Source organism: Cantharellus anzutake (assembly GCF_015039405.1).
Source record: "Cantharellus anzutake strain C23 chromosome Unknown EI90scaffold_95, whole genome shotgun sequence".
NCBI classification, from domain to species: Eukaryota; Fungi; Basidiomycota; class Agaricomycetes; order Cantharellales; family Hydnaceae; genus Cantharellus; species Cantharellus anzutake.
The window spans coordinates 60,864-75,931 of NW_024067045.1; the positions used below are offsets into that span (position 1 = coordinate 60,864).

The window sequence follows — 15,068 nt, forward strand, 5'->3', positions numbered from 1 at the left end:
TCTGGCTGGTCTCCGACCCACTGTCAGATGACCCAGAACTTCAAGCTCCACACAACACCCACCTTGGAAGCCTTGGACAGCTTCCGGGAATGGTCTGTGACAATGACACAAATGACCAGTATTCCCCCCAGAGCTTGTGCAGTTCTCTCTGTAAATTAAGAGTCACACACCATCATTTTTCAGTGTAGGCACAGCACTCCACTCCAAGTCACTGAGGCCAAGGCTCTTCCACCCACACTCTCACTCCACTCTTCATTCTGGGCTACATCCTCACACCACTGTGTGTGTTTAACAAATATAACAAAACACACATAAGTTAATACAACAAAGTACAAGTGAGAATATAATGAATGATGTGCAGCATAAATACTTTACATCCTCCTTTGCAATATATAATATCACATGTAGGAAAGATAGGAAATGAAGGGACTTGTTGGAGTGCTACAGTTTCCACAAAAAACAAAAAACAACATTTTGTTACACCCACTGAGGCTTCAAAGTACATCCGTTGCTTCATTGCTGATCACCACCATTCATTGATGTCAGCAACTTCTTCATCCTTCATATTCTCACCCTGCAAACAAACATTAAGAATAAACAAGAATACAAAGGCTCATGATTTCCGCAACCTACCTCTACCTCTGTCCTTTCTACACCAAGGCAACGTCGCTTCACTCCACCCTCCATTAAAGGTTGAGGTGACACCCGTTTCCTTCCCACTGCATCCATCCTCTGGCTGGTTGTAGCTGACAGTCCGTCCGAGCGTGGCACCGGTTGCACCGGACGGAAGCGGATGTCAACATGATGATCCATGAATGTTTCATGATGATGGTCAAGGATAAATTGGAGGATCAAGCGCTGGAACGCCTCATTAATGTACTCTGGGTCATTTCGTACATCTGATTCTGGAAGCCAATGTCTGTCAACAATAAGAATGGCAGCGAGCTTGCTGATCAAAGTGTGTAAGGGTTTGTACGTTGAATGGGTGATGTCAAGACCTCTCGCCAGTGACGTGACCAAAGCACCACGGTGGTTGGCAGCCCCTATTAATGAAGTCCAGGTAGCTGGGTCGACATATTCAGTTGGGCCTTGCCTTTGCAGAGGCTGCACGACCATAGCCCAGTAAACAAGGAGCCAAAAGACGGATTCCGCATCATGATCAAGTTCGTGCCTCCAATCGTGACCACCACCTGCCGCTAACGGACCCTCAACCACAAGTTTCTCTATCAACGGGAATTTCTTGATTCGGTCCGGGTGGTTCAAAGTATAGATTTCGGGGCTATTGGGTACTGCCGGAACCTGTGCGATGTCTGCAAGTGACACAGGTCCTCCCATTTCAACTGCCCGAGAGATGAAGATAGGTGTTCCCTGGTAAAATTGCGAGTGAGGGTAAATCAGATGAAGATGAGGTAACTCACGGTTCGTTCGGTTCGCTGGTGCTCAGAACCCTGTTTGTTTCCCAAATGTTCCGCATTATTGAAATCGATCAGGAGTGCCGACGTTTGGCAGGGATCATTACTATTTCCAATCTTTGTTAGCAACTGTCCAATTTCAGCGTGTGTGTACATACCTCTCGCGAAGTAGGTACTTGATGAAGCAAAGCGGCAACTCTTTTGATGCCGTCGCTTCGGCTCCGACAGACTGAGTATCCGGCTCGGGGCTTGACGGCTCCTGGGTATACAAAACATTTCCTCCGCTGATATCACGATGAAGGACCTGACGGTGGAAACGCATATATCGTAACACTTCCAAGCATGTAAGCTTGTGGAGTATTGCCAACAGAGATTAAAGTACCTTCCAGAACGTCAAACAGCGTCTCCAACACTTTACGCGGAGTAGGGATACTTGTGAAAGGCAATCCTGATTGCCGAAGCCCCAAGCGGTGCTTGTTTCTTCCCATAAGATAAGGGATTTCAATCGTCTCATGGTACACGGCTTCCACAACACCAGGCACCCTCTCCGGCTTATGAATGTGGGTGAGGATTGTCTGTTCGTCGAAACGAGTTCCAGTTCGGCATAGCTGTTCTTTGAGCACGGTGAGAGCTTTGCCTTCGACCTCGAATTGGAACGATGAATTGGAGAGCACATGTGTACGTGTTCCGAAAGGATTACTAGAAAATATCGGAGAGAAGTCCAACACGTGTGCACCCCGATCTCGAGTTGTCACCTGAAGATTGATACGCCAACTATAGTTCCTAGTGGTTTCCTTTGGATCAACAACAAACGGCCCGCTATATGACGGGTCCGCAAAATTGTCGGGTTTGTAGAGGCGATAGATGAACGCATATAATGATTTGTAAAGGTCGTTGTGGTTCCAAGGGAGACAAAACCTGCGTATGCCATCCCCCGCAATCCCTAAAAGGAATACGATGCCAGCCTTGGAGGTGAGTAAGCCTGGTGCGACATAGAGATCGGGTCGTGCCAGAAGAAGGTAATGCAAGTACGAAATCGCGTTTTGCTTCTGTTCATCTTTGGACTTTCCTGTGGACGCCTGCTCTCCGGCGAGTCGGGCGCATGACCAGTGTACGGTACCGTCCTCTAGCCAATCACTCTCGAAAGCAGCGGTAATATCGGGCCTACACCTCGTGTCCGATACATGTCCGTGGTGTGTTTTGTTTCCCGTGTCTTTGAACACCAAGAGACCTTGCTCGTTTGCAACATCTAAAGTGAGAATCATATGTTGGCCGAAAAAGCGAAATACAGAAAGTGTGGTGCTCACGCTGTCTCATGGAATTGGCCAAGTCATTGGCCGCGTCAAGAAAGCGCAGAACGGAGAGGTTACGAGCTGATTCAGGAACCTCAGATGGGAGAAGGCCATCGTTAACACCCAAGAATTGGAGAAAGGCCTCTGTCGTCCTGAAAGGCACCGTGTGAAGGTTCTTGTGGTAGCCGAAAGCTTGGACCTGATCGCGTTTATGGGCGACAAAATAGTTGGGAAGTTTGGCTACAGGAGACGACCCAACCGAGATGGATGTCCCATGTGGAGGTGTATGCATGCCTGAATCGGGCGGGGGAGTGGCAGAAGACATGGTCGTTGGAACGGCTTCCGCAGGACACACACACCTCGAGACTTTCACTGATGGGCAGTCGGTCGTTCAGTTGGCTGGCTCCCACACTCACGTGAGACCAAAGCCAGTTGGCCTTAGTACAGCCACCAAGCCGCAAGTTGCAAGGATTCATTCGGGAAATGCCGAACCCCATGATAGTCTGACTATTGGGGGTCGGCAACAAGGCTGTGACCTTGTGACGCTTACATAAGCGAAACATGGCTCGATCGTGGCCGCGCCGTCCCCCCTCTCCCAAGACCTCATCTTTAGGTTGCAAGCTATGTTAACTCAGGGAACAATAATACAATATCGATCGGTGGTTATCTACATGCGAAAATGAATACATAAATGATTTTTTGAGCCATGTGTGATCTAAGCACAATCTGCATCCGATGAGCAGCCTTTGTCAGGTTTGTTTTGTCTTTCCGCAAGCGATTAATTGTCCCCCCCCAAAGAATTGGAAAGGTAAATATGCTTTGTCTGTGTAGGTGCTGGGAGGGACATTTGGATTGGATGGTGATAGCAGCTCAGCAGTGGCATCAGCAAACCTCCCATGTCGATTGCCGCGCTATATATCACTTCTATTGCACAATCAATTCTAGAGGGTACCCTGATATATAGATGTCATATCAATTCTATTTCAATGCCGATAGTAATGGTTGTGGTGCTATCACAATCAGCTCAAGTGGACACAGATGACATTTTGGTTTCGAGTACAGTCATTCACCCCCCAATGGTGCGGATTTCACTAATCCGGGCCTCAGTGTAACGAAGTTCCATGAAAAAAATTGATAAATTTGAATAACATGAAGAACGTAAATATGAATCAGTGGCTGGCAATATTTTGAGTGGAGTCCTGTCATGAAGTGAGTACAGGAGTGAGTATGAAATGGGCGCTTTCACCCCTCAGTGGTATCCTGTGACAGAGTGTGACAGTGCGTTCGCACGCTCATGTTGGACCCCCGCTGACCCCATCAGCCACTTGTTCAGCACACCCTGGCACCTCCGGCATTGCAGGGGGCTTGTTCTGCTGGAGCTGTGGATAATTCTGAGCCATCCAACCCCTCATTCGGATTTCCAATGGCTTTGCCGGCACTCTTTGTTTGAGCGCAACTAAGCGCACTTTTTCCTCTCACCATTTCGCCACCTCTGCTTTCTGTGTCTCATTGAACTTTCTCCATCCCTCCTTGGCCTCCTCCTTCAGCTTCTCCAGCTCGGCCTCATCCAGCCTCCATTGAGTGCGCTCAGCTTGATCCCTCAGATAACCTTCATGTGTCACAACGTGGCTGAACGTTCCCTTGATACGTCCACCTTCCTCCCAATGCCAACTGGGCATTTGCTGCATCCACCACATTAACGGCTCTTTCTACCAGTGTCTTTGCCTTCCAAAACTCGTGTCACATTTCGTCGATCTCCTTCATCAATTCAGGGTGAGTCTTGTGCTCTGAGTTGTGATCATGTATCAGATCCCAATTGATAGGAGGAAGATCGCTGAGGTGCCCATATGCGCGTTCGGGTAGTTTAAAGGTTGAACAAAGAGGTGAGGAAGATACGATAGAATTTGAGGATGAGGAGAATGACATGATATGTTCCAGGTCATCAACAGCGCGCTTCTTTGCCCGAGAGTAGGAAGGAGGGAAGGTAGGAGTTTGACAACAAGCGTTGACTGTTGCAGCATCTGAGCCAGAAGGTTGCGGTGGCGTGCGGACATGTGTTGTCTGAGACACAGCAAACAATAAGGGATTAATGATCGGTCTGTCACACTCATTATTATCCACTTCGCTGTATGTTCCATCATGACCCCCTAGGTACATCTGAACATCCTGCGAGTCATCCATCGGTGAGGGGGTATCATCGTGCTGGTACACACGGGCCATCAGCTGACCATGAAAGTGCATAATGCGCTTAACAGGTGAGGTCACAGGGAGGGGAAGGTCTCCCCAGGTGGAATGTTCAATGCTTGGAGCAAGTTGTTCAGGGTGGATGACGGATGGATTAACAGGGTAGACACCAGTCACTTGGAAACTGGTGATAATGTGAGTTGAGTTCATGGCCTCCATCCATGTGTGGCCAAAGACCGATAAGAATGATGATTTGTTCAGTTTTTTGGGGTAATTCTGCAAGTTGAATGCGTCCCATTGTTTAGAGAAGCTCCGCTTCAAGAGGGAGAATATGATGACATTGAGTCCTTGAAGGACATGAGTTGTGTGTGCAGGATAACATATAACGATGATATTGTGGTTGCGTGCATAGGTTATAAAGTCAAGGCTGTAGTGCAAGTTATGTCCATCCACTATGAGAAGATGGGGGTGGCCAGCGGCTTTTCCCTGTGTAGCAGCATTAAGAGTTTGAAGCCAATCAAGGCCAATTTCATTGTCTGTCCACCCTTTCTCTGAAACAGTGACCCTATAAAGTGGAAGTATAAGCATGTGCAGTGATATTATGGATAAGAAACTCATGCAGCCTCCAAAGGATTGTCCTTCAACCACTTGGAGTTCACATTCTGCCCTTTAAAGATGATGACTGGAGGCACTGAAGTGCCATCTGCACAGACAGTTACAATCACGCTCACATTCTGGTGGTTCCCATCATGTTGAATGTGTGCTATTTTTGTCATCTTGCGTGCAATGACTTTGGCCTTTTGTCCTGTCCCAAATGGGAAGCCACTTTCATCCATTGCATAGATATCCTCACGTCTAAATTTGAAATGGTCATACTGAGCTTGTAACAGCTGGAACCAGTGTCGCACAGCTGCAGGATTTACAGCACCACCCTGAATACTTTCAAGGTTGGTACTCCACTTGGCATCAAGTCGGTTTTTGTTGCGTACTAGAAAGCCATCAACCCAATTTTTACCGAGCCCAGTAAGGTTTGGGTGGCGTATCTGGGCAACTTCCAAGGCATATTCCTTCACACAATCACGGGTAGCAGGGAATCCACGGTCAGACATAAGGAGAAGGAATTCCACCAGGGTGTCACTCTCAATCTGATTCAGCCACAACCGGTTTATTGAGGCCTTGAGCCGACTTTTCCCACCACTCAGCCTCCGCATGAATGTAGAATAGGAAACATCACAATTAGAAGCATGTTCCCTGGTGCTGGGAGCTTTTTTGTGATTTTGTGTTGCATCCAGGACCTGAGATCTATATGAAATGATGGTGTTCCACATGTGCAGCTCTGCTGCCTCAGCTGCAAGCTGCCTATGGCGCTCCAAAGAGTTGGCATGCCGGACCATTTGTCAAAAGAAGCAAGCAAAGCAATATTGGGGTCGGGGGATGTGGGAATGGTGATTTAATTTACAGATTGTTTGGGTAACGGATGAAAACATGCTTCCGACTTAGGTTCCATGTCTCATCAAAACAAACAAATACTGGCACGTGTAACACTGGCCTTTTGCTCACTAGCTGTCTGGCTAGCTATTGGTAAGATGAAGAGAGCAATGAAACTGGAGTGGTTAAGTTGCAAGCATGGCGACTCCTCACACCCAAGTTCCCTATGTTTCCTCGATTTTTTCCTTTACTTCTCGCCCGCTTGACATCAAACTCGGTACATAAGTAGTCCTAGCAACGACTTATATACATGCCAAATCTCATCACAAAGGGTGGGGGGCTCGGAAGTTATGTGGTGATTTATCATTGGGGGGTGTGTCTCATTGAGGGGTGTGTCTCATTGAGGGGTGAATGACTGTAGTAAATAAATCAACACAAAAGTGAGAAACAAGTTAAAGGCCAAATTTACCAAGTTTTGCGCATGTCATAGTTTCCCTTCCCACTAATTGGACACCACCTCTCCATGTGTGCTGTCAATCTGTAGCATAGCCCTGATGCTAGAATAGATACATGTCAGCTTGGCATAGTAACTTCATCTGTTTAGTCTCACCTTAAGTCCCTCTTTACAATGCAAGTGTAGCCACTCAGCGCTATGTCCATAAGGCTAGCCTAATCAACATGAAAAGATGTCAGGCACAGGATTACTGTTAGAGCCACTGCAATAGCACTGCCAGGATGAGGATATGGGTTTGTCGGGATTTTGGGGTGGAGTCATACACATGTTGGGAGGGCATTCAACTTGGTATCTGAAGGAGAGATTGGAAGGCAGATGCTGCACTCACTAATATGGTGCTGCTCCCATGCCTGCTCAATGTCTTGAAGTCATTTTCTTGCTTGCCAAAACTTCAAGTTCAAAGTTTGAAAAAAGGGATGAACGGACTTAAGCTGGGGAGGAGTGGTGGTGTAGTGGTAACACCCACCAATCTACTCTCTCGCTGGTGTTTGCCAATTGAGAGGATGTTGGTTCGACTCACCTGTTGGGAGGTCGCGGTTCTCCAAAGTCTCAAGAGGCATGTGTTTATGCGTCGGGCCAACAAGCTGAGGAGCGGGTCTCATGATCACTTGATCACCAACTTCTCCACTACCGATTACATTGAGTATAGAAAAGGTTCATATCATATGACTAAGTCTTCTATTCACTACCTGAAAGGGGCCTCTCATGGGCACAACTGGCCAGGAGTTAGGAGTTCAATTGGCATGGACCCAGACGTTCTATAGGGAATCACTCACAGCATAATAGGCTCATGTGATACGGTCTACCACTGTCACAATTCAGAAGAATTTGGATTGTTCAGTTGCGAATCCAGGCATTGGCAAACGATGTTGGTGTTATCCGGGAGCTTAGAATCATGTGGAACTTGAGTATAGAAACATGTATGATAATTTGCCTTGGGCCTCACCCCTTCCCCTTGGTGCCCTAACGGGCAGCCTCTATGGGAAGTAAAATATCGAGAATTACACACACACACACGGACTTAAGCCAAATTTGATTCCGGGAAATTCAGTTTGGTACAATAAAATCCGCTTTTGATGCAAAGTCCGTGGCTCAATATATTCATTGTAATGAAGGAGTTTCCATGGGAAGTAGAGGTACATAATTGTACACTGGGTAGTGGTGATAGAACTGATTGAGGCTCGACCAACACATAGATTGTGGGGATGGAGCAAATTGCGGAGATAGAATTGCTGCCTATCACTTCTATTGACCTTTGAGGTTTGCTGATGAGGAGTGATGGATTCAAGAATTTTGTGCCTTTGAACTGGGGCGCATTTCTGCTCACATTTTCCTCTGCTGGTTCCCCTGACTGTTTCCCAGCTAGTCTAGCCCCATGAGACTGCACGCTAACAAGCGGTGACAGAGATAGTGGCCAGACAGTCACGGAATAGGTCCAAAGGTTGGGCAACTTCGAGTTGATAGTCCTGGCAATGCATTCTCATTTAATACGTGATCTGTTTGTTATTTAGCCAAACTAATCCTCTGAGCTTTGTTGATCTGTCAGGTTTTGGGAGAAGAAACCTTTTTTTTTGCAATACTTCCAAGCAGCTCTATCCCTTGGCATTTGGGGGACTAGGAAGGGGATATGGGAAGGTTGAGTCTCAAGCCCAATGTAAGCCTAGCCAAAGCAGCAAGAGACCTAGATGTCAAAGTCAAGTTGGGCAAGCATGCATCGGTGAAGCCTGACATGTGATCCATTTTTGCACCTATCCAGGCATTCTGGGAAAGGTGAGTTTCAAATGTACCTTCAACCCGCTCCATTTTGCTCGAATTTTGGCATGTTGGTAGATGTGTTATCTGCCTAACTTTTGGTCACTCAGATTTTTGAAATTCTACTTGGTTCAAAAGTTATTCCCGGTGCATGAGGCTGTATTTTGTTGCATCCCCCCATAACTTAGTGATTACAGCATGCGAAGGCCCAAAACTTTCAAGGGGTATTATAGTGGCATTGGAATATTTTTCAGTGCAGTCTTTATATCAGTACAGACATATGTTGCACAGAGTTAGGGCCCACATCCATCTCAGCTTCAGAGCAGTGGAATGTACCTTTCCGCTACTTCAACTCACTTCAAAATTGGCACAATTGCTCTATGGGTGTGAACGCAGGTTTTGGTCACTCAGATTTCTGAGAATCTCCCTGATGCATGAGAAAAGCGCATGCATTTCCAACATACTGTAGTTATGTATAAACCTGTTTCAAAGTGAGTTCCCATACCACATATGCATTTTAATATTATTATCAGGCAATAATTATACAACACTTAATAGAAGTTGTGTGGTTAAATGGAGTGGCTTTGAGGTGAGCGCCATGGCCATATTTTGGGAATCATGTGACATTTTAATTTTCTCAGACTGTGAAAGGTATCTTACTAGTTTGGGGACGGTAACGTTCCGTTCCCCTGTTCGCCTCAGGCCTCAGTAGTCCGTCTAAGTATACGCTTGAGTTTGCTGTATATTAACGGGGTAGAGGTAAAGGCTGATCCGCCTTTTACAGCTACCCTGAGGGTTTATATACAATCTTATACATTCTCAGCACAAATAAATAGAGAAGCTTCCGCAACGCTAAATTAGCGTCGCGACATAATTATTACACAACACAACATCAACTGATGTTGTGGGCGGAATATAGACATGGGCTGGGGCCTCACAGACTGCTTCCCTCATTTGCTGACCCCCACTATCATGGGGGCAATGTTGTTCAGTCCAATAGCGGCTGGTGTGTGGATGCAGACCACTGTGGTCATGAGATATCAACGGTGATGTGGCGCATGTGGCAGGGTAATTCCCTGCCTCAACCATGGGCATCACCAACACTTCTCACACTTGGCAGGTGGCTCTCTGAAAGGTTTTGCTTACTTGTTTGGGGACAGTAACGTTCCGTTCCCCTGTTCACCTCAGGCCTCAGATATTCCATCTAAATATAAGCTTGTCAGGGGACAACTCCCAGGTCCCCATGACCCTCCCCTATGGTCCACAGTCCCAGGTGTAACCAGCCCTGTCCAGGGCACAACCTACTGTGGGTCAGAGATGAGAAGGAAGTTAACTTCTCATCTTCCCACAGTGGCCACAATACATCGAAAACTTCCGGAGATATCCGGAAGTCACATGAGACCTGAGACCTGAGGTCCGGGCCCTCCGGCCGCACTGAGCGTCCGGCACAGGGCGCGCGCGGGGAGTGCAACAGCCGGGTGCGGTTGTGGGTGCGGGTGTGGATGTGGGTATGGGCTAGGTCAGGGTGTATGCCCTGACAAAGCTTTAATGTGCTGTATATTCAATGGGGTAGAGGTAAAAGTGTTACGAGGATGGGGAGAATTCCTCCCTTCTTGACCCGTTCTTATAGTGGGATGGCGATTGTTGTATCCAGTCTGTACCATAACAGGATGTGTAATCGATGAGTGTTCCCAGTCTTGCATGAGAGCAGATGATCAAATTCCCATCAATCATAGTTCATGATGGAGTGAGCTATTAAGGGATTGATGGTGTGTAGTCAGAGACAACAGGATGGACAGGTTAGCCACAGGTACTTGGCACTCCTCAATGGAGTGTACCATGTGTGAAGATTCCATATCGTTGCTATCGGTTACTTGGCATTCACAGTGCGAATGTACTGGTAGCAGGTTGTTAACATGAGTGTACAGTGAGGAATGACTAGTGGGGCCTTCGGTGACTTGGTGTTCCCAAAGGGAACGTACCGTTGGCAAGGAGGTATGATGACTGATGAGGGAGGGAACAGATGATGGATGGGTGGCTACTTGGCACTTGTGCAGTGAGTGTGCCGACATCATGGGAATATGGGCCTCAGAGTATTCACGATCTCTAAGATTGTAGTATGATGTTGTCCATCAGACACTGGGGGGAGAGCTGAGTGATGATGTCCCATAGGATACAAGTTCCATAGGATCATACACAAGTCGAGAGTCTTTGACTCACGACTTCGAGTTCTCATGGCGAGAACCGTCAGAGGACTTGATATAACCAGACATATAGGACATGTTGAGAGTTGTACAAGCACCCAGGTTCAGTTGAGTCACAAGAGGGGGTTGTTACAAGGGACAGTGCACAAGACAGTTGTAGAGTATTATTGTAGTAGTCAGTGGGAACCGCCTTCAGTGGTTTCCGTACATGATGTGTGACTATCTACAAATGGAAAGGTCATGGGAAATCCTGCAAAATACAAACAACCTCAGCCAGCACCAAAACCCCGATGGGGAAAGCTTTGCACGAGGGGGGGAATGGAGTAGAATGGGTAAGGATAGTAGGGTATCAGGTGTCAGAGACCAGATTCGAGATGAAGGAGAGTCTCCGTGGTGGAGGGCTTTGGCCTCAGTGACTTATGCCAAGAGCGCTGTGCCTAGTGACATGTCCGTGCCCTAACTTACTGACTGGCAATCAGAACTGAAGGGGGGGTAACTCTAGTCGATTTATAGGTTAAATAGACCCACTGGTTCGGGTTGGTGTATGACCCCGTGTCGATGCCAAAGTCCCCCATGGTCGTAGTAGGATTTCCAAACTTCCAGCAAAAGCAGTCATCCCCTAGCATCTCAGATCCTGCTCCTTGTATAGGAAAAAAAAAAGACTGGTTTGTGGTTGTATTACTTCCATCTATAAGTCAAATGTAAAGGTCAATATTCATGCTTGCAAATAATAAGATAACCTGGTTGGTTTTTGAAGAATGATGTTGCAAGGTTGTATTGGTGTTTGCGAGCATTAGTACGACTTCCACACTGACTTGACATATTTTTTCACATTTTCTAAACTCATAATTTCCATCCACAAGTCAAATGTTGTTATATTCATGCTTATAAATGATAAAATAACCTTGGTCAATTTTTGAGGAATAATTATTATGTGGCAAGGTCCTATTGATGTTCGTGAGCATTAGTACGACCTCCACACGGACTTGATATATTTTTTCACATTTTCTAAACTCATAATTCCCATCTACAAGTCAATGTTAAGGTCAATATTCACGCTTGCAAACAATAAGATAACCTGGTTGATTTTTGAAGAATAATTATTAGGTGGTGAGGTTGTATTGATTTAAGGGGGACTTGAGGACATTACAGTTGGGTTGGACCAGGGTTGGTATGCAATTTTCAATGAAAAACTGGTGATCTAACCCAGTCCAACCAATGCATGGAGCCATGTTCGCCCCAATAGGAAAATTCCAATGAGGGTAAGAAGGTTGTAGGTCATGAGACTAGTTGTGCTTCCCCAAATGAGAAAACCCCCATTGGTGTCTGTGAAAGTGCAGAGTGGATGATGATGATAACCAACAGTGTAAATTATTGCCCTAATGAGAATTTTCACATTGGGGAAACTGAGCAGTTAGTAGAGTTAACAGTTGTCTGGCTGCCCCTTCAAGGAGTAAATTATTGGCCAAGTATCAGCCTATCCTGCATGCAATGCCCAAATAGGGACTTTCCAAATGGGGCCACTCTGCCATTCATGATGATTTCTAGGTAAAATTCAGGGTTGCGGAGTGGGTTGGAGATCTCCAGATCAATATCTACTACCAAATAGCTTGGCAACAGAGGTGAAGACTTGGAATATATATTTTGTTTAACAAATATATGGATGGATTCCATCCTGAAAATTAATTATTTACATCTACCTCGTACTTTTGTTCACAAGCAAAACAACATGAATCATTGTAGTCCAAATCATACTGTTATCCATGGGCATAAATATGATGTGGGTCAGTTAAATGGTAGACACCAACTTTGCTCATATTGTTGAAGAATCATATTGGACAAGGTTGCTTTACTGTTTGTGAACATTGGTATGACTTCCCCACATTGGCTGGTGAAGAAACTGCCTGATGAGAAAATTTCCATTGGGGTGAATGATAGTCTGGATGGTGGGCGAAGGCCATGCGCCATCCAGACTATCATTCACCCCAATGGAAATTTTCTCATCAGAGCAAAAATCATCAATCCCCCCACCTTCCAGACAAAACCAGGCTTGTGAAGATCACCATGACAAGTCTCCAGATATCAGATAGGATGGATTAATACTAGAGTGCTTGCCCTTCACATTTTGCCTTGTTTCTACATAATATTAACACTGGGAGAGTGACCTGCTGTCTGAAGCATCCTCAGTTTCTTGTTCAACACCATGAAATGCTGTCCTCCAATAGGGGGCTTCAGTTTATGTGCTCATGATTGACTGTCCCAAACCAGTCCCAAACTTGCTCAATGCTTGAGGCCACAGCTGGCTCCTTAACACTGACATCACATGGCTCTAAATAGATTATGTAACAACTCCAAAGCCATGCTCATCTCTGACCACCAATACATCATTGCTGTTGCTGTCCAACATGCTGAGTGGGGGTGTGATTTCCATGGAGGCTGTTGCACCGTGGGTTGGGTGCAGTGTAGGTGCCATTGTTGAAGCAACATGCCATATCATGATAGCAATTGTACCGCTTCATGACCAGGCAATCCAATGGCCCAATTTGGATGAGAAGCACAAAGCATCAGACTGGGTTGAGAGCATTTCATGCAGTGCCTGACACCCTGGATTTTGCAAGGTTGATGGGACACTCATACCCCTTGCATCAAAGCCAGGCCATTTTGGAGAGCAATTTTTTGATTGCAAATCAAATTACTCACTGAGCTTAATGGTATGACAATCATTTCTGTATTGACTTTCCTACTTATTACCTTTCCCAGCTAGTGACATTGCCCAATCTCTACATTATTGACTATGTCCTTGGTCCACCTGGTATCATGCATGACTTTACTGCATTTGTCATATCCTGGACCTTCCATTCTGCTCTTAGATGACTCACACTACAACCACCAACCCCCTTAGCCACCTCTGCCCTCTCTGGTCAATGCCTACAAGCCTAAGTCTTCTTCCTACCCTGACTCTCTTCCACCCCATGTACCCTCTCCACTTCTGCACCTCCTATGGACCTCCACCATTGTTCTGATGAGTGCTGTGTGGACTACTGATGAAGTTGTCAGAACCCCCATCTCTCATCATCACTTCCTTATATTCAACTCCGGACCTCTCACCTCCAGACCCCCTTGGGTACCTTCTGCCTCAGACCTCCTTGGATGTACATATTGCAAGTAGACTAAGGTTACTACCATAATAATTATTAGTCATACTTCCTCCTACCTTACCCTACCCCTTCCTTATCAGGATCTCTGTACCTCCGTCATCCTCACCTCCAGACTTCTGTTTGTCAATCCTGCAGACCTCCATACACCCAGTACCTCCTTATCTCCTACCCTACCTCTGCCATCATATTCTTTAATTACTCCTTATATTTTCCCTGCACCCAATATCCCAGACTGCAACTTCTGAGTTCTGGACCTTTCTGGATGTTTTCCTCATAGTACCCCTGCTCACTTATGGATAGACTTAACCTCTGTTATTCAGTTGGTTCACCATTCTCCTTCTCAGATGTAATTTGGGCTTTTTGCCTAAAACCCATTTGTCCTGTGGAGTCATTTATTATTCACTTCTGCTTCCCCTTGGTAACATTGGTTTACCTTCGGACTCAAATATTCTATACAGGTTTTCACCCCTCAATGGTCCAGATTTTGAAACCTGTTGTCGTAAAACTCTATTAAAAAATCCCAAAAATTTGTCAAGTACAAAGAAAACAAACATGTACCTATGAAAGCTGATATTATCGAGAATGTATGCAAGTATGCACAAAATCTGCACATTTACCCTCAATGAGATGGTGTGAGATGGTGTGACAGTGTGCTCACACACCCACACCAGACCCTGTGATTGTTCTGCACTCCCTGATGCCCCCAGTGACACAAGAGGCTTTGTTGAAGCTGTGGATATGTAATTTTTGGCCATCCACTCCCTCATTTGGACCTCCGATGGCTTTGGTAGCACTTTTTGCTTGAGTGCAGCCAAGTGTGCTTTTTCTTCCTGCCACTTTGCTATTTCTGCTTTCTGTGAGTTGTTAAACCTTTTCCATTGCTCCTTGGCCTCTTCCTTCACTTGTTCCAGCTCTTCCTCATCCAATTGTCTTTGAGTGCGCTCAGCTTGGTCCCTCAAGAAACCATCATGCATCACAACTCAGCCAAATGTCCCCTTAATGTGACCACCATCCTCCTTCAACTTCTCTGCTTCTTCCCGCACTAAGAGCTGTATCTGAGACTTAGACACATACATCCCCCCAATGCCAACTGGGCATTTGTCACATCCACTACATTGGTGGCT

At 46.1% G+C, this 15,068-nt stretch overlaps 2 protein-coding genes across 2 annotated transcripts; both read right to left on the reverse strand.

Moving 5' to 3' along the window:
• Positions 1–257: 257 nt before the first annotated feature.
• On the reverse strand, positions 258–3,146 carry EI90DRAFT_3082819 (uncharacterized protein). The gene is made up of 6 exons (XM_039062033.1): positions 2,720–3,146; positions 1,795–2,661; positions 1,571–1,745; positions 1,419–1,518; positions 634–1,368; positions 258–574 (listed from the first exon to the last, which is right to left on the reverse strand). Exons 1-6 carry the CDS (start codon positions 3,027–3,029, stop codon positions 524–526), a joined length of 2,238 nt encoding a protein of 745 aa, XP_038909854.1. The 5' UTR covers positions 3,030–3,146; the 3' UTR covers positions 258–523.
• Positions 3,147–14,406: 11,260 nt separating this feature from the next.
• On the reverse strand, positions 14,407–14,918 carry EI90DRAFT_3020914 (uncharacterized protein; the record flags this gene model as incomplete). Its single annotated transcript, XM_039057573.1, has 2 exons — positions 14,407–14,451; positions 14,607–14,918. 2 exons carry the CDS (start codon positions 14,916–14,918, stop codon positions 14,407–14,409), a joined length of 357 nt encoding a protein of 118 aa, XP_038909855.1.
• Between the last annotated feature and the right edge of the window lie 150 nt (positions 14,919–15,068).